Here is a 16,116-nt window from a genome sequence, read left to right on the forward strand (position 1 = left end):
ATTGAAGGTGTCGCAAGCGCCACGTTGAGATCTAAACCCGTCCATCCGGATTAGGTTAGACCCTGTCGCACACGATGGCTGCTCCCGAGACGAGACGAAAGCTTATCTCCCACATACCAATGCTCGTTGTATAGGTCAATATTCATAGAGGATGTCTTATACCCCAGCTTAATTGGGGTCTCTAGTTCCTTTTTGAGATTCGCAGCAAGCCCTATTGTCTAGTGGATGATGACATCTTACCATCTCGGATATTAGAGATCCCCGAGCAACAGGCTACCGCCCACCCACTTCAACAACAATTCCCCATTCAGATCTTGTGTACACTCGGCCAAAAAATTCCCCGCCCGTCATGCCATCCCCTTCGCGAAACATCCCGGCGGCAGCTGCGAAGCCACAGCGGGTGCTCGCATGCATCCTCTGCCAGAGCCGCAAGGTCAAGTGCGATCGGAACTTTCCCTGCTCTAATTGTGTGAAATCTGGGGCAACTGTAAGGATACAGTGCAACTCTTTCATGAAATGATAGGACGCTAAGCAACAATCGCCTCACAGTGTGTACCTGCTGGCTCAATCGCGCGGCAGCGACGTAGGAGGTTTCCCGAACGCGAGCTACTGGACCGTCTTCGCCGTTATGAAGGCTTGTTGCGCCACAACAAGATCGACTTCGAACCCTTGCACCCAAGTAGCACTACAGATCAGTCTAACCCAGTAGCCGAGGGTATGTAACATCCCTGCCTAGTCTCTCTCGTGGAAAGAGGTCTTCTAACCACTCCTCGTCCGACAGGTAATTGTTTCGAGCTGAGCTCTAAGATCCAGGCAATCGATATCGCCAGCAGCGTTGAAAGCCCCGAATCGGAACATGTGGACGACACACCCAATTCTAAAACCATGTGAGACTCATACCAGCCCATCTCAATCAAGATCTACTGTCTGATGATATACTAGTAACATATGGCATGTCATGAATCAGAGAGTATGTGCTGTCTCCAGCTTCGATTTTCCTCACTGCGTTCTTCAAAAACATCAGACGATTTGCTGATACGTATTCAGTCGCAATCACCTTCTGAAGATGGAGAAACCGACGTAGACGAGTATGATGTCGATAAGGAACTGCATGCTGACATCCGTCTTACGAACGTGAAGACGGCGCTGTCGCATTTGTTTGAAGATGACGATGACGGCAGATTCAACTTCGGCGCTCGTTCAGATATAGATCCCATAACACTCCACCCTTCACAAGTCGACATGATCAGGATTTGGCAGATCTACCTTGACAATGTCAATCCGCTACTCAAAGTTACTCATACTCCAACGCTGCAAACACGCATCATTGCGGCGGCAGCAGACTTGGCAAGCGCAACTCCGCAGTTACAGGCTCTCATGTTTGGAATCTATTGTGTGTCTATGCTGACACTTTCGGATGATGAGTGTATTACACTATTTGGTAACAAATGCGGAGACCTGCTACGAAAGTTTCAGTTGGGTTGTCGACAAGCGCTCTTACGAAGCGGAGTATTGCGAACAGACGACCGTGACTGCTTAACGGCCCTTTTTCTGTACTTGGTAAGTCTCTTGAATGCCTTTCCATACCGTCAGACAATCACGAGGTGCTTTGAAGGCAGCTCGCATTCCACAATTTCATGGGAAACTCGATCCTGACACCACGCCACGTAGCTCTCGACGAAACCTAGAGCTGAACCTCGCTCGCTTTCTACCAATCTTGCTGTGGCTATACGTCTCGCGCAACAGTATGTGGCTTTCCGGTGGCCATTTTCTTGCCTTGATTCGCTTACATATCTCTCATAAAGCATGGGGCTTCATAGTGAAGACCTCAATTCGAAGCATACTGCTCTAGAGGCAGAGATGCGTCGCCGCATTTGGTGGTCACTAGTCCTTCTCGATACGCGTGTGGCTGAGATGTCAGACTTCAAATGCTCGATTCTCTTGCCTGGATGGGATTGCAAACCTCCATCGAACATCCATGACTTCGATTTAGGGACGGAGACAAAAACGCCACCTGCGCCACATGAGATGATCACCGAGTCTACTTTCGCAGTTGTCAGATGTGAGCTGGCGAACTTCGTACGACACAGTGGCTACTGGCTCGCCTTCAACAACCCTTGCTTGATGCCACTTGCACGCCGCCCACCAGTTGGATCTTCCCCCGCCGGCGACGAGCTTGCTGTTATTGAGAATTTGGTGGAGGAGAAATACCTCAAATTCTGCAACCCAGCAAATCCGATACATTTCATGATAGTGTGGATGGCACGAGGCTACCTTGCTAAACATCGGATGCTTGCGCACTATGCGCGACATGCGCGAGCACCTTCAAAGCAGACCGAGGATCAGCGCGACCTAGCTCTTGGGTATGCGCTGACGCTATTCGAATGCGATACAAAGCTTCTCTCTTCTCCTCTGACAAAGGTTTTCACTTGGTTCACTATGACAGTGCTGCAGTTCCCGTTCCAAGCATACATCCATGTTGTGCAGGACCTCGCTCGACGTCCGACGACCAAGCTAGCCGGAAGGGCCTGGGCGGTGATGAGTGCCAACTACACTGTACGATTCACGCACTGGCTAGGGTCCGATGACAATCCGCTCGCGAACATCATTTCCAGAATCGTGCTGCAGGCTTGGGAAGCACGCAGAGCGGCGGTGCCGTCTGAGACCGAGTTCGTACCGTGCTTTAGAACCCTAGCTACATTCTGACAGATTCCAGGACGGTACCAGGCATTGTCGAATCCATGATGAACCGAAAACAGGCAGGCATGACACCTGATTACTCACACCTGCCGAGCTGGATACAACAAGGAACAACCAGCAACGATGATTCGTGGATGCCTGTGCCTATACCGGCTCCGATGCCTATGATGAGTTTTGATACATTTGATCCTGCCTACAACTTTGCGTGGCCAGATCCAATGTCTAATATGCAGGACACATCTTCTGCAGAAATGAGCATGGATTCGATGAACTGGGGCAACACGGAGTGGAGCTCTTTGCGTGGCGGCGGTCAGGGATGGTGAAAGCCGTTTCGAACTAACAGGCTTGAGCGGTCATGTTCTCAAGCGAGCAACGAGCACAAGCCGGATATGACCTCTCCAAGTACTTGCGAATAATATTGTAATGCTTCGGAAGATCGCGCTGGGGACCATTCAAGCGAATATGTAACGGTCCTGTGCGGATATACTACAGTTCTCTCCTCATACACCGCTAAATTTTTCTGCTCCACTCTTTTGAAGCATACTTCTTCTGCCCGAGACTACATCTTGCAGCAGATTTCCAGGGAGTGATGCGAGTTCGCAATAAATATCACACACAATGCAGAGACAAGGAAACTGAGCCCAAAGCTCATATACCTCTGACATTGCTCCAAGTCTGAAAGACATCACGAGTGCCGATCTCATATATTACGCTACAGTCCGACTCGTCAACATTTACTCTAAAAGCAGACATAGGCCCGGGTACCAGCCACGACGTAAGCGCAACCGATGCATCGAGTTGTTTTCGGCTGAAACTTAGACTATTGTGCTCTACCATGGCATTCTGAGGTGAGTTTTGCAATTGCGACTTAGACTTCTCCAAGACTACATTACTTTCTTAGAGAAACGGTGGTTCTATATTAGCGACTCTGTTATAATTTGAGCCCGTCAAGCAATCAGTAACGATGCATCCATACTCTTGAATTCTTCGGCTCATCACCAAAGCTCAACACTGAGAGGCGTTGACGCGAACGTTCCCAAAAGTTTGCCATACTCCCACAGAAACAGCGCCCTGAGACTGCGTCTGATATCTCAATGAGAGAAAGGATGGAATAAGATGATATGACCTGTCCCTTACGGAATAGCGCCACTCACGTGTTAGCAACCCGGAAGCGGAAACGCGGCATCCACATATGCACAAAGACCAGCGTCTGCCAAGCATTCCAATGGCAATTTTCCAGAAGAACCGATCAGCTCATGTCTTTCCATACCCCGCTGTCTCAGCCAGACGCAGAGCCACAGGGTCTTCTGAACCAAGCACTGGCTAGACCAATCGCACATGGTCGTTCACCCTCATCGAGCGCTACGATTGGCGCACACAGCACGCGAGCCAAAGACACCCGGCCTCTCGGGAACGTGCGCCTGAACGCTCTAGATCTCTGGGTGTAGCGTGATTAACTGCCCACTTTCCCGTCTCCCCGTTGGCAGTGACTTAATTTCTTCCCGGCACCGTGAACGTGTCCCCGGATATGGGCAGTCATTAGCGCTGACCTATCCGATAGGCCTGCATGTTTGGTTCTGAGCTAGAAGCATTAGTATTTTCTTATTATGTTCCCAAGTTATGAGAGGATGGTTGTCGTTGCGTTATAGCTAGCCTGTATTCCATGAGTTCCAAGAGATGCTTCTCGAGCATGTTCAGACTAGGCAGGGTTCGGACCAAAGCATGTTCAAGGCCAGGTGAGCTGAATCACTCCATATCAAGTCTTGGTACAAGGCTCAGGGTCTCCTCATGCTAATCCCGGACCTGGCTGGACCTACAGAGTAAGACGTGAGTGATCACGGCGAGGTGAGATCTGCAACGGCGAGGTTGAGATCCGCACAGCTAAACAACGGGAACGCCCGGTGGAATACCTGCTTCTTCCCGGATGCTCAAGTTAGTATAGATAACTGCAACAACACACACAGGCTTATGCAAGCCACACAAACAAGCGTACAATCACCTCCTACAACCACAGCTATGGAGTCTGTACAGAAACGATCACGCCAGATGTCCTTCTTGCACAGACTGCACAACAGAGGCCGCCGCCCTTCCGACGGAAGAGAAACACAGTTACCGTCCCCTTCCATCACCTCGCCAGAGACTTCACCTCCCCTTCCATCTCCCAGCCTTTTCGGCGTAAACGGTCCCCTTTCCGATGCCTCGATCCATGCCGACTTCTTCGACCTCTACGCCTCCATCATCGACCACGTCCGGAACTACTACAGCTGTGAGTCCATCGGGGCCACCGCGTCGCAAACGGACATTGAACCTGCTATTGTCGGCCTCTCCATCCCATGGACCAGGATCCGGGTGCTTTTGCATAAACCGCGGTACAGGCGGGAGATATTGACCCTGTGCATCGCATGGGTCATGCTGAGCAGGTGTCTGCTGCTGAAGCTAGGGATGAGCAACAGTCCCGGCAGCAGCTTCCTCCCGCCCGAAATCGTCGAGTGCTTTCAGAGCTTTTCCATGATCCAGGGGCTGAAGAGGATGGACCTCGATGGCTCGTACCAATGTAAGTAAACTTCTTTTCACCTCAGCTCCACCCACCAAACCCCGCGCGACACCAAAGCACAAGACACAAAGTTTAGAAGCTGACCCAGTGTTCCGCCGCGAAGCCGACCTCGTCCTTCTCTCCCACTGGAAGCAAATATCCGCCACCCTCCTCCACGCAACATACGTCACAAACGGCTTCTCCTACTTCGACTCGCGCACCGCGAACATCGAGCGCGCCCTGCGCGACCTCAACCCCCTGCTTGCCGTGTACTCGGTGACCTCCGGCGCCAGCGACGCCAGCCGTCTCCTCAGTCTCCGCGAGATTCTAAGGAAAGGTGCAAGACTCGCGTTTACGCTGTTTGGCCAGCCCAGCTTCTGGCAGTTCGACTGGAGCCAGGCTGTCCCGAGCAGCTCCTCCCAATACCATCATGAACCGAGTAAGTGCTCGGACTCTTTTGGCGAGTGTGGCTTTGCGACGGCAGTTAACGGCGAAGCGGTAGGGGAGTTTCTTGGGAAGCGAGCGCCAAGTCTGAATAGAAACGCGAGCGACGCGTTGAATACGAGGAATCTAGTTATCTGGCCTGCCCTTGTGCGGGTCGTTGACGGCGAGGGGGCGCGCGTGGTGAGGGAGGATGGGGTCTTGTCTGAGAAGATCACACTGGAGACTTTGGCGTCGAGATTCCAGGATGATAGTTTTCCTAAGGGCTTGTGACATGACATGGTGTTTTTGATTTTATCTAGAGAGCTGCAATATCGAACCACTGCATCGATACTAAGTCGATAGGTTGGTTATGGGTTTAACCATCTTCTACGTAGTATCCCTTCGTCATAATTTCTCCCAACATACAACACATGCTGGGCCAGTTCAAACCGAGCCGAAGCCACCACACAAGATCCCAGGGTATCAAAAAATGCCTCCGAAAATGCCACGAGTATGCACGTTCCCCATTACCTTCAGACACCTCCGGCCACCATCTCCAACTGCCCACCTACCTCCTTAACCCGCATAACCCTACTTCTCAAAACTGGCAAATTCTCCTTTTCGCCCTCGCCATTCACGCTCAACAGCGGCAAGCGGCTTCTCCTCGGCGGAGGCGGAGGCGGCGCAACACGCGCATCCACAATCCCTAGCCCTTCCACCGCAACCTCAAGCTCTTCAACACAACTATCGCTCTTGAGTGCATGCTTCTGCACGCGCGCGCGGTGTCTCGCCTCCTCCGCCGACCCAGGGAGATAAATACGTTTAGCGCCAAGCGTACGCTTGATGTCCTCGAGGAGAACCTCCATGGGACAGATGTACGCGATGTGGTTGCGCTCGCACCACGCGAGGACGTGGCCGACGACCTTGTGCGTGCCGTTCTGAACCACCCACGCGCCCGAGTCGCCGCCGACGCCGAACCCACCGGCCACATGCCAGCTACGGGAGAAGGTCTTGCGGCGGTAGATGCGGACCGAACTCATGGCGTGCCCGACCATGCCGCCTTGAAGACCGGTCGTGCGGCCGAAGCAGTGGACACTGAGTCCACCTAGGCTTGTGGCGCTAGCGACGCCATTTGGATACTCGTCCTCATTTGCTGTGTAGTGCCGGCGGGTGACAGGTTGCTCGAGCTTTGCGGAGATTTCGCGTTGGGAAGGGTCGACTGCGGCAGTGGCGCAGAATCGGCGACCTCCTTGGACCAGATTGTAGGGCTGCAGCCGTTGGTCGTTGAGTTTTAGAAGGGCCCAGTCGATCTCATGTATGATTCCGTCTTTTTTCCAGCGTCTGATACCAGAAGTGGCGTGTACGTGCCCGAGCTCGTGCGAATCCAAGTGGTCCTCGTCTCGGTCTTCCTCGTTAGGAAAAAAGTCGTCATCAACATCGTCGATGGCTGGCTGCGTGATTTTGATTTCCTCACCGTCACCCAATTCAATACCATCTATGTCCCCTATTGTTCCCCTGGAGGCGATGGAATTGATATCTGCATTATCGGACTCCGATTCTTCGTCAGAGTCGAATTCAGAACCAGACAGATCAAACGAATCATAGTCTTCGTCATCGCTCTTTAAGGGTTCATCGTCGGATATCTCGAGTTCCCACATTGGCATGGGCGAGTTGGGTGCGATCTGAACACCAGGCTGTGAGCCCATACCCATGAGCCAAGGGTTGGCTGAGCCATTCGCACCACTCGATAGAACAGGTTCGTCCCCGGCGTCGCTCTCGTCATCGGATGGCGCATCCAAAAGATGATGGACACCTGGAGATGTCAGCGGAACTGTGACGTGTGAAGCTTGGTGTTCGATGGAGGCCGGGATGCCTCGACCGCACCACCTAGTGTATCCGGCAAGGGCGGCGCAGCTGTTTCCAAAAGGCCCACGTGCGATTTCAACCATAGGGTGACTCGCAGTAATAACCACAGGTGAGAAGAGAAGAGTACGTACTCATGCCCAAAGGCTCGTCGTCGACGAGCACGACGCCGCCATAAGAGACAGGCGGGAGGTGCTCTCCTCGAAAAGCGCCAATGGATGCCCCACAAACTGGCCGCTCCTGATGGAATGGGTTCATGACATGCATGTCACCCTCATAATCATCCGTGTTCGCCATGGATCGGTGTGGTGGTCTCCTCCTACGGCTCGATCGATTGAGCTTCGATCGCCGGACCCTGCCACGTCGAACTTTGAGGTCAAAGATACTGGGATCGTACTTGAACCTGCGCTGCAACACAGCTTTGACTTTGGGCACGCTGCTGCAAGTCACAAAGATGGTCGGACGGGTTTTGTCTGCTGTCTCGCCCACAGCTACAAGATCAATACTAACAGTCTCGTCCGAGTCTCGCAGTGTGCGTTCGAGAACCCGTTCTAGCCGAGGTAGTATCTTCTTGTGCCACTCATCGACAATCTCTTCTGAAAACATCACAGGGTGGAGGCGTAGCTTCTGGCGAGACTGGAGTTCGACATTCGTGTTGATCTCCAGCGTGGAGTCTCGTGGGCTAACGCTCTGACTCGGGTGGCGCTGGATATGAATTGAATGCGTCATACTCTGGTCTTGGGGCTTTTCTTCGGGCTCTGGCGTTGGGTATCCGATGGCAGCCTGCGGCCAGTGCCCGATTCCGTCCATTATCAACGCGCCGATGGTATTTGCTCGACTCTGTGTTCGTTGCCGCCACAGGTTCTGTATGAGCGTGATCTTGTCTTTGTAATCCTTGTGGGTCATAGACCTTGGCGGTGTGCCGAATTCTGGTTGAAAACCTCGGGAACGCTGGATGTCCCCCGTGCTATGCGCCCGGTGGTGTTCATTCACAAGTGCCAGATCACCATGTTCTTGCGAATCAGGCGGGGTGTCCATGTGAAGAGTCTTGCTATGTTGCCAGTCCACCTCCTGAGAGGGTTCTTCTTTGGGACTCATCAAGTGCGATAGAGACTTGCGGATGGAATGCTGTGACCGTTGCGACCCGTGCCTTGACAATGCAGGCAGATTAGGAGAGCTTTTAGGCGACTGTGTAGTCTTGGAAAGTGAGCGCGATCGTTCAAGAACATGCGAGCCTTTCTCAAGAGCCCAGCGCTTGGCACTTCGATATGATGGACTCGAAGGTAACTCGGCAGGCTGTACATGACTCGCGGTCTTGCGCTTCAGTGGGGAGGAGCCAGCGAGATGCGGTGCGCCTGTACTCAACTCGCCCCAATCGAGGCCAGGGTCGACCTCGTCGAGAAGGCAGCACCGTTGCAACCTAATCAAAATGCGATTGTAAAGCTGCGGAAAGTTCTGCAGGCTTTCTGCGCCAGATTCGATGCGGTCGGCAGCCCAGAAGCAGTCGCGCACTACCTGCATGTACGCAGTGCCGCACTTGGATGCCAGGCGCCGAATATAGACATCCTCAACGCGCTGCTTGAAGTCGATGAGTGTGTACTTGGGCTTCCACAAATCCGCGAGAGGCTGCCACAAGCCGACTTCAAGAAGGATCAGACCCAGGCTGTAGAGGTCGAATTGTGGGCCGTAGGTCTTCTCCTTCACTCCTGTGAACTTGGGGTCTTCCGGGTGGCGATATATGTTCAGGGGTGGCATTGTGCTTGCCGGCTCAATGTCGTACTCAGAGAAGAGGTCGAAGGAACAAATGACAGGAGAACGCAGGGCGTATTGCAATGCTCGACTATTCGCAGACTGGCGCTTGTTCTTGCGAAACACCAGAATGTTACTGCTGTTGACGTCTTTGTGTACGAACTCGTCGCCATGGATCTTGTTGAATGTAAGGGCGAGAGTGAAGGCGAGGCGGAACCGGTCTTCGAGGGGTGGGGTGGCGCTGTTGGAGTTGTGTAGCGACTTAGATCCCGTCTGAAGCACGCTAAGCAGCGTCACAGGACGAAGCTCCTCCACGGGCTTGCTAAGATCAGCTGCTCCAGAGTAGACAAATGACGGAAGCTCGAACACCAGGCCAAAACGCGGTTGCGTGGGATCCTCAAAGTATCCAAGACATTTCAATGTACCGTGAAACGACTGGTTGGTTGACAGCCTCCCTAGGATGGACAAGAGTGTTTCGAGGCGGTCGGTAGGTGTTGGAACTCCGGTAGATCGATAGGTAGGGTCGTACGTAGCGAACTCTACCAGGACGGGCGTCTCCACACTCTTAGCACCATCCGTCTTCCAGGGGTTGGTGGAGGTGTGCTTCGTCCGTAATCTTCCGATGACGCGGATGGAGGAAGCTCCTACGCTCTCATAGGGTGGAGGCTCTTCCTGGGGCAGTGCCAAGTCTGCTGGGTTCAGCTTGGGCGGGAAATCGGTTTGGGTGGCGATGTTGGCAAGTTCGTGGGCGATGACTGGGATGGTGTCGGGGTTGATGAGTGTAAGGTCGGAGGCACTGTACTGTGACGAGGAGAATACAGCTGAAGCTGAAGCCCTGCGCGGTGGTGGAGGAACAGTTTTGTGGTGGGGGCTTGATCCGCGGCTAGCTTCACGCTGAGTCCGCCGCGTGCGAGACAAGTCGTAGAGGATGTCGATGGAAGTGGTCAGGTCCTTGGCGAGGTCTTCGTACCGTGACCTGTCGGCAGCCGCCCACGCGGAAGTCACAGGGGGGCGAGTCTTCTCCCCTGACAGCATCCTGCCACCTGCAAGAACAGCAGGCGGGTGCATCCTCTCCGCTTCGTCCAGGATATCTTTGATGGTGCCCAGCACGCTTGTCACAGTCTCCGTCAGGCCTGCGCGCTCCACGCTCTCGTCAATGTCATCCTGACGGCCCTTTGTGCTGTCACTCCACTCGAGCCCCCATGCTATGAGTCGGTCTTTTTGTATGCGATATTTGCGGTGCAGTGCGTTGATCTCGGGTTGCGTGTCGGTGGTGTCCTGTTCTATTACGGCTTCGCAAGAGACCTTTGTATCTGTGTTGCCGTTATTAAAAGTTCCATGTGGCGAGTCGCAAGTACCGGAATTGGTGCCGCAGGATGCTGAACTTACCTGTGTATAGCTGAGTGAGTCTCCGGGGGAGTCTACTTATGGTCTCCATGTTCTATCGTGTGACTTTCGATCGCAAATGCGCAACACTATGCGCTAGACGTCGGGGGCCAAAATCCGCATGAAGCAATGTGCGGAAGAAAACGTCAGGCGTGGTAGGTTGTAGTAATTATGAGAGTTCGCTGAATCGCGACTGCCTTAAAGCGTCGTCAGTCGCTTTCGCAGCTGCCTAAACGCCGCTCAGCCCTCTTTCCGTGGCGCAGTTGCCGTTGTGGCTGGTGACGCTAAAACATCCGGGGCTGATGTGGGGTTGCCTTGGCGAGTACCTTCGCATGGACTCCTATACAAACTGTACAAACCTGAACAGAGGAACATAATGCTACTGTGGTGTAAGCCACATCAAAGTTGCACAGCTACTTCAGCACAGTACTAGGACGCTACTTATATACTTCTAGACCACTCTGTCGGCACTCTCGTTCCCTTGTCGTTTGCTCGCTCTTGCAGCGTTCGGCGTGCTGAGTCTTGCGAGAAAAGGATATTGCACAGACGCTTCGCCAGCTCACCTCCACTTGAATACTACCAGGAAAGCATGTCCAACCCTACTCGGTCACAACAAGTTCGACCGTGGACGTCCTGCGTATTGTGTAACGGCCGCCTTGTCCCCATCCCTGATCGCTGGCGTGCATCGATATCACCCGGATATGTTCAGCATCTATTAATGTAAGAACAAGTTCTTGGTTCTGGTATGTCAAGCGGTCGTGATGGTCGTGACAAGCTCACAAGATGCGTCGCCATGTCCGAGCCAATCAGCTGATGCTCCGCAAGCCAGGTGACTCAGCCACGCGCATCAACGGCACTCATCGCCAGCGACTACCACTCCGACTCGTCGGCCGCTTGTCAAGCATTTCACCGAGTCATGGCGAGCCAGTCGAAGGTGGCACATGCTCAATGTGTCTTTGCACCGGCATCGCCTGAGGTTGTCACTACCAGTGTCGCTTTCCCAGGGAACATGAATGACAGCAGCAACGACGATGAGCCTGGACTTTTCAGTCACTCATCGTGATGCATGTTTACCAACGGACAGGCAGTGCTACACACCCAGAGTGTCCCAATAAATACGTATGCTGCCTTCAGAGATTTGTCAGGTCCTCCTCTCGGTCCCCCAGCCAAAAAGGCAAGTTCGGAGCTGATCGGTAACACCTACTTATCTGAGTCTAACCATTCTCCTCGTGGGCTCTGTACCTCGCTCGCACTTTTTGGTTAGTCACACCCGACAACACATTCAAGCGCGAAGCGTCTTCAGTCACACCGCTAGATCACGGTCCATGTGAGCAGCACTGACCAGAATCCAACAGGAGCATGACGATAACCGCAATATCGCGTCTATTCGGAGTAGTGTCCCTTCTACAAGCAGCAAAGTAGATGCTCTTTCCACGCCCAGATTCTCTCTTCAGGCACACTTCGTCAAAGTACAGGGCCGCCCGCATCAACCCCTCGTGCTACGAGTATGTTACAATGACACATTCGCGTCGCATACTACAGCAGTTACCAAACCCTCAGTTCCTCCGTTGTCGTCTGTGCGAACCACACTCGTCAACACGGCTACCTGCACGTTAATTAACGATGTTCGTATCATACCTGGAAGGTATGAGCAAGAGACGAAGTTCAACACCAAGAGAGCGACTCATCGACGAGTATATAAAGCACTTTCGTATGCTTTTACTATGCTCATACCGGGCACACAGCACAGCACACAGCACAGCACACAGCACAGAACCTTACAATCATACGGCAACCAATATTTACATCTCCTAAGCAGCCACCAAATCCACCAGAGCCCCTAGAAAGGCCACTCACGCCAAGGAAAAAAATGTCTGCAAAGTCCCCAGCATCCGAGAAGTCCGGAAGGTCTTCCGACTTCGGACAGAGCCCGAAGGACACGATAAATAACGATGACAGCCCATGGCCCTCCGACGACTCGAACCGGTTCTCTTCTCCCGAAAACTCAGAAAAGTCCGCTGAAGTATCCAACAACACAGGAAAGGTCTATCGTAGGTATCCCTCAAGCTTTGCTGGTCACTCGCTGACATGTCACAGAGAATCATCCAGACACGTTTGACCAGAACCCGGGACCGACCAAGCACGTTTCCTCCAGGAAATCTGATGAATATATAGCGGACATGACCGCGCCGGGAAGGGAGGCGGCAAATCAATTCACCTTTCAAGGTTCGCAGCAGCAAAGTTCAGGCAGCTCCTCATCCTAGATGCATGTAGGACTGAGTAGTCGGGATTACATTGGCGGTCTGAGGTCTGTAGGCTGTATGTGAAAGGTTCAGTACAGTAGCCGAAAGACACTCCTTTAGTGATATGTGAATTTGCTTCTTAGATAGTGTTATATACCCCGGGATTCTTTTCTTTCTATCTTTGTGTGTTCGAACTAGCAACACTGACTTGCTCCACGCCGTGGTGTACTAAGTTGCTGCCCTTGCATGCGAATCCAAACCAGTGACTCGAACTCCACATTTGAAGGGCGGCAATTCAAATCCTCTAGCTATCTACGGACTGTTTCTTAGTCTAAGGAGGACTTCCACATGCCAAAATGATTAGCATTAATCAAGATGATTTGTCTGCACATGCAGACTCTCGCACGCCAAAACGATGCTCAAAGCAGATGACAGCGATCCATGTCGAAGAATGCTTGGCGTCTCTCTTAATGCGTACAGGAAAGATCCCAGTCTTACAGCAGGATCCATACAACAATATAATTGTAGTGAACCACACTGTCCTTTCCTTACCAAATTCGCCGGCAGACTATGGGCCATCGCTTGTCGACAGTAGTTGACACAAAACGAAAACGGGATGAGACCGCATCTTGTAGTAACACTCTATTTTGTACTTGCAGAACTATTAGGGTAGAATTGATCTTTCAACAGGTTGTTCTGCCTCACGCTTGTAGAGCTTTCAAGTTGCAATATTTTTTTAAACTACTTAGATAGGAACGCGCTATAACTACAAGAAGTTTATCGTATTATGAGCCACTGTGGCCCTCTACAGTTAACCCCCTACTCGCAAATTCCCATGCGGAGATTGTGTTCACCACTCAACATTCACCTGCACCACAAACACTGTCACCAAAAACCAACCACGAGCCACAGACAGCGCTCGAAAGGAGGGTTTCCACACTATATAACCCGCGCTTTCGATAGAACCATACAGATGAATCATTGAAAGCACCAAGAACCGGCTCAGACAGCCAGAGGATGTGAATTATGCGAGAGGTTTCGAGGAGCGTATGACTGCCGTTGCAGATCCGTCTAGAGCGACAAGGAATGCGGATTCGGAGGTGCCAGTGAAAAAGATAGTTTTCGGAGGGAGGAAGAGGAAGATGCGAGATGGAGCGCAAGGACTGAGTGGAGAGAAGGAAAGGAAGAGAAAGGTCGAGCGGGATGATATGGGTAGGGACAAGGAGGAGGAGGAGGAGGAGGAGGAGGAGGATGCTCCTTAGGTGGAGGGAACTTTCGGCGATGCGTGGGATTAGATGGTGCCTTGTGACACGGTTGCATCTTCAGTAGCCCTAGTATGTACTAGACTTCCACGTACCCCCGCATGCAGTACTTTAGTGTACCCATCACACATACCGTCCACCCCTTACCACATCCTACAAAATCCGTCTACCTCTCCTCCCGCCCGTCCATCCAACTCGTACAATTCACACACCGCTTCGCCTTCTCGCTCTTCCACTTGCGGCAATACTTACATTTGACCTGCCTCTTCACAATGTTGTCACCGCTGCCCCTACTATACAGACTCGCGATCGCCCACAGGCTCACCGCAATCAACATAAACCGGACAATCTTGTCCAGGAAGTTGCCGTAAGCGAAGACAATGGCGCCGTCGTTGAGCGCCTGGTCTTTGGTGTTGTAGCCGTTGGCGATGGTGGCGTTGTAGTTGGGGCCGTGCTGGAGGGTTGCGAATTTCTCGTCGAGGTTGCGCGCGAGGAAGGGGAGGAGGGAGATGAGAGGGAGCAGGATGTCGGTTACAAGGGAGTTTGCGACGGCGGTGAAGGAGGCGGCGAGGCTTTCAAAGTCAGTCAATACATTCTTCTGCTTGTGGATACAAGAAATCGAAGGAGGTGGTGCTGAAGAGGAAAGGAGAAAGCGTGTTTACATCAGGCCAACGGCGACCTCGAGCACGTTGTCGCGGATTGCGAAGTTGGTGAAGCTGTCCCACGCGCGGGCAGTGCGGGCACGCACACCCTGCTCTGCATCCTGGAGGTACTGCTGCGTGGTTTCGTCGAGGCGGGGCATCTTTGCTACCGATGGCAAGATGCTTGGTTCTTGTTCTTGAGTGCACCCACACGCGCTCCCAGGAAACACGACAACGTCATCAGCGCTAGGGACGACCCTGCATGCACGCCAAGATCCGGGGTCCACCAAACATCTCGTCTTCCTCCCCGCACCTATACACGGCAATTGCGCCCCCGTCCTCTCGCTATTCGACCCGAAACTCGATCCTCTCCCGCCGCACGAACCCCACAAGAACGCTAGCCAATATGACCGCCCCCTCGCCCCTCCCAACATACCTCTACAAGATCCTCCCCTCGGCCCCACCTTCACCCCTCCCCGACCGCCTCCCGCTCTCCGACCTCGACAAAAAGGACGGCTACATCCACCTCTCCACCTCGGAGCAAGTCCCCGGCACCGCAGACAAGTGGTTCAACGAGTTTTCTGAGTTGTGGTTGTTGAAGATCAGATATGAGACGCTGGCGAGCGGGACGGATGGCGATGGGGAGACCAAGTCGGATGGGAAGGCAGAGATCAAGTGGGAGGAGGTTGGCAGAGGGGTGTTCGCACACTTCTACGGTGGTGACCTTGGCCGGGGAAATGTAGAGCAGGCATTCAAGGTGGAGAAGGGCGCGAGTTGGACCGAGTTGAAGCTTGAGTGGTAAGGACAGGGTTCGGGATAGAGGTGACGGCATGTCGAATGCGACAGCTGCATCTCATCATCACTGCCTACTTTTTGCGTCAAACACGATTGCCGGCTCGCGTTGGCGCTGTTCATCGCCAGTCCAGGATCGCCATCGACCCAGGTGAAGCTCCGGACGAGAGCCGACGTGCTTGTCGCAGGAAGCGCTAGTAGCTCCAATAGGCACATCAAGTCGAGCAGCATAAGCGATTGACAGCCTGCATCACTCCAAGCACCATAGGATAACTTCAATTACAAACAGTCACGCAAATGACGATGTCCAATATCCAACGAGCTATCCATCGCATGCACCTTCACCAACGCATTGACGCATGACGATGCACCCCTCCAAGCGAGCGATCATAATCTCTCCATCTGCCTCCCCAGACATCGCATTCTTGTTCGCTGCCCAGGAACCACCCATCACTCTTCCTGAGGCTATCGCCAAGCACCTAAACCCCTGTTGAAACACCCTCCCTACTCTCATAAATTGGCGC

General features: G+C 53.0%; 6 protein-coding genes across 6 annotated transcripts; 4 read left to right on the plus strand and 2 right to left on the minus strand.

Moving 5' to 3' along the window:
* Nucleotides 1–119: 119 nt before the first annotated feature.
* Nucleotides 120–3,255, plus strand: CC84DRAFT_1166805 (uncharacterized protein). The gene is made up of 8 exons (XM_018179053.1): nt 120–487; nt 550–715; nt 782–887; nt 943–970; nt 1,048–1,560; nt 1,672–1,745; nt 1,806–2,669; nt 2,717–3,255. The coding sequence occupies exons 1-8, from the start codon at nt 350–352 to the stop codon at nt 3,021–3,023; spliced, it is 2,196 nt and encodes a 731-aa protein (XP_018033402.1). The 5' UTR covers nt 120–349; the 3' UTR covers nt 3,024–3,255.
* A 1,844-nt stretch (nt 3,256–5,099) lies between these two features.
* On the plus strand, nt 5,100–5,983 carry CC84DRAFT_1166807 (uncharacterized protein). The gene is made up of 3 exons (XM_018179054.1): nt 5,100–5,254; nt 5,358–5,672; nt 5,736–5,983. The coding sequence occupies exons 1-3, from the start codon at nt 5,110–5,112 to the stop codon at nt 5,945–5,947; spliced, it is 672 nt and encodes a 223-aa protein (XP_018033403.1). The 5' UTR covers nt 5,100–5,109; the 3' UTR covers nt 5,948–5,983.
* Nucleotides 5,944–10,840, minus strand: CC84DRAFT_1166808 (uncharacterized protein). Its single transcript, XM_018179055.1, has 3 exons — nt 10,658–10,840; nt 7,654–10,581; nt 5,944–7,469 (listed from the first exon to the last, which is right to left on the minus strand). Exons 1-3 carry the CDS (start codon nt 10,704–10,706, stop codon nt 6,190–6,192), a joined length of 4,257 nt encoding a protein of 1,418 aa, XP_018033404.1. The 5' UTR covers nt 10,707–10,840; the 3' UTR covers nt 5,944–6,189.
* Nucleotides 10,841–12,524: 1,684 nt separating this feature from the next.
* Nucleotides 12,525–12,918, plus strand: CC84DRAFT_1178580 (uncharacterized protein; the record flags this gene model as incomplete). The annotated part of the gene is made up of 2 exons (XM_018180357.1): nt 12,525–12,705; nt 12,752–12,918. The coding sequence occupies 2 exons, from the start codon at nt 12,525–12,527 to the stop codon at nt 12,916–12,918; spliced, it is 348 nt and encodes a 115-aa protein (XP_018033405.1).
* A 1,494-nt stretch (nt 12,919–14,412) lies between these two features.
* On the minus strand, nt 14,413–14,961 carry CC84DRAFT_1057526 (uncharacterized protein; the record flags this gene model as incomplete). The annotated part of the gene is made up of 2 exons (XM_018173553.1): nt 14,413–14,731; nt 14,822–14,961. Coding segments are annotated over 2 exons (459 nt in total), but the record flags the coding sequence as incomplete, so codon positions are not given.
* A 245-nt stretch (nt 14,962–15,206) lies between these two features.
* On the plus strand, nt 15,207–15,919 carry CC84DRAFT_1251039 (uncharacterized protein; the record flags this gene model as incomplete). Its single annotated transcript, XM_018184320.1, has 1 exon — nt 15,207–15,919. The coding sequence occupies one exon, from the start codon at nt 15,207–15,209 to the stop codon at nt 15,600–15,602; it is 396 nt and encodes a 131-aa protein (XP_018033407.1). The 3' UTR covers nt 15,603–15,919.
* Between the last annotated feature and the right edge of the window lie 197 nt (nt 15,920–16,116).

This window comes from Paraphaeosphaeria sporulosa, assembly GCF_001642045.1.
Source record: "Paraphaeosphaeria sporulosa strain AP3s5-JAC2a unplaced genomic scaffold CC84scaffold_8, whole genome shotgun sequence".
NCBI lineage: Eukaryota > Fungi > Ascomycota > Dothideomycetes > Pleosporales > Didymosphaeriaceae > Paraphaeosphaeria > Paraphaeosphaeria sporulosa.

What these genes read in the sequence shown, in the direction of transcription:
- CC84DRAFT_1166807 (XM_018179054.1), top strand. Translation starts at nt 5,110, where the DNA reads ATGCTGAGCAGGTGTCTGCTGCTGAAGCTAGGGATGAGCAACAGTCCC. An exon ending in CCTCGATGGCTCGTACCAAT is followed by an intron (nt 5,255 to 5,357) that starts GTAAGTAAACTT and finishes TCCGCCGCGAAG; the next exon opens with CCGACCTCGTCCTTCTCTCC. An exon ending in CCAATACCATCATGAACCGA is followed by an intron (nt 5,673 to 5,735) that starts GTAAGTGCTCGG and finishes GCGAAGCGGTAG; the next exon opens with GGGAGTTTCTTGGGAAGCGA.
- CC84DRAFT_1166805 (XM_018179053.1), top strand. Translation starts at nt 350, where the DNA reads ATGCCATCCCCTTCGCGAAACATCCCGGCGGCAGCTGCGAAGCCACAG. An exon ending in ACACCCAATTCTAAAACCAT is followed by an intron (nt 888 to 942) that starts GTGAGACTCATA and finishes ATGATATACTAG; the next exon opens with TAACATATGGCATGTCATGA. An exon ending in GCGGTGCCGTCTGAGACCGA is followed by an intron (nt 2,670 to 2,716) that starts GTTCGTACCGTG and finishes GACAGATTCCAG; the next exon opens with GACGGTACCAGGCATTGTCG.
- CC84DRAFT_1166808 (XM_018179055.1), bottom strand. Translation starts at nt 10,706, where the DNA reads ATGGAGACCATAAGTAGACTCCCCCGGAGACTCACTCAGCTATACACA. An exon ending in ACTCACTCAGCTATACACAG is followed by an intron (nt 10,582 to 10,657) that starts GTAAGTTCAGCA and finishes ACGGCAACACAG; the next exon opens with ATACAAAGGTCTCTTGCGAA. An exon ending in CGACGAGCCTTTGGGCATGA is followed by an intron (nt 7,470 to 7,653) that starts GTACGTACTCTT and finishes TGACATCTCCAG; the next exon opens with GTGTCCATCATCTTTTGGAT.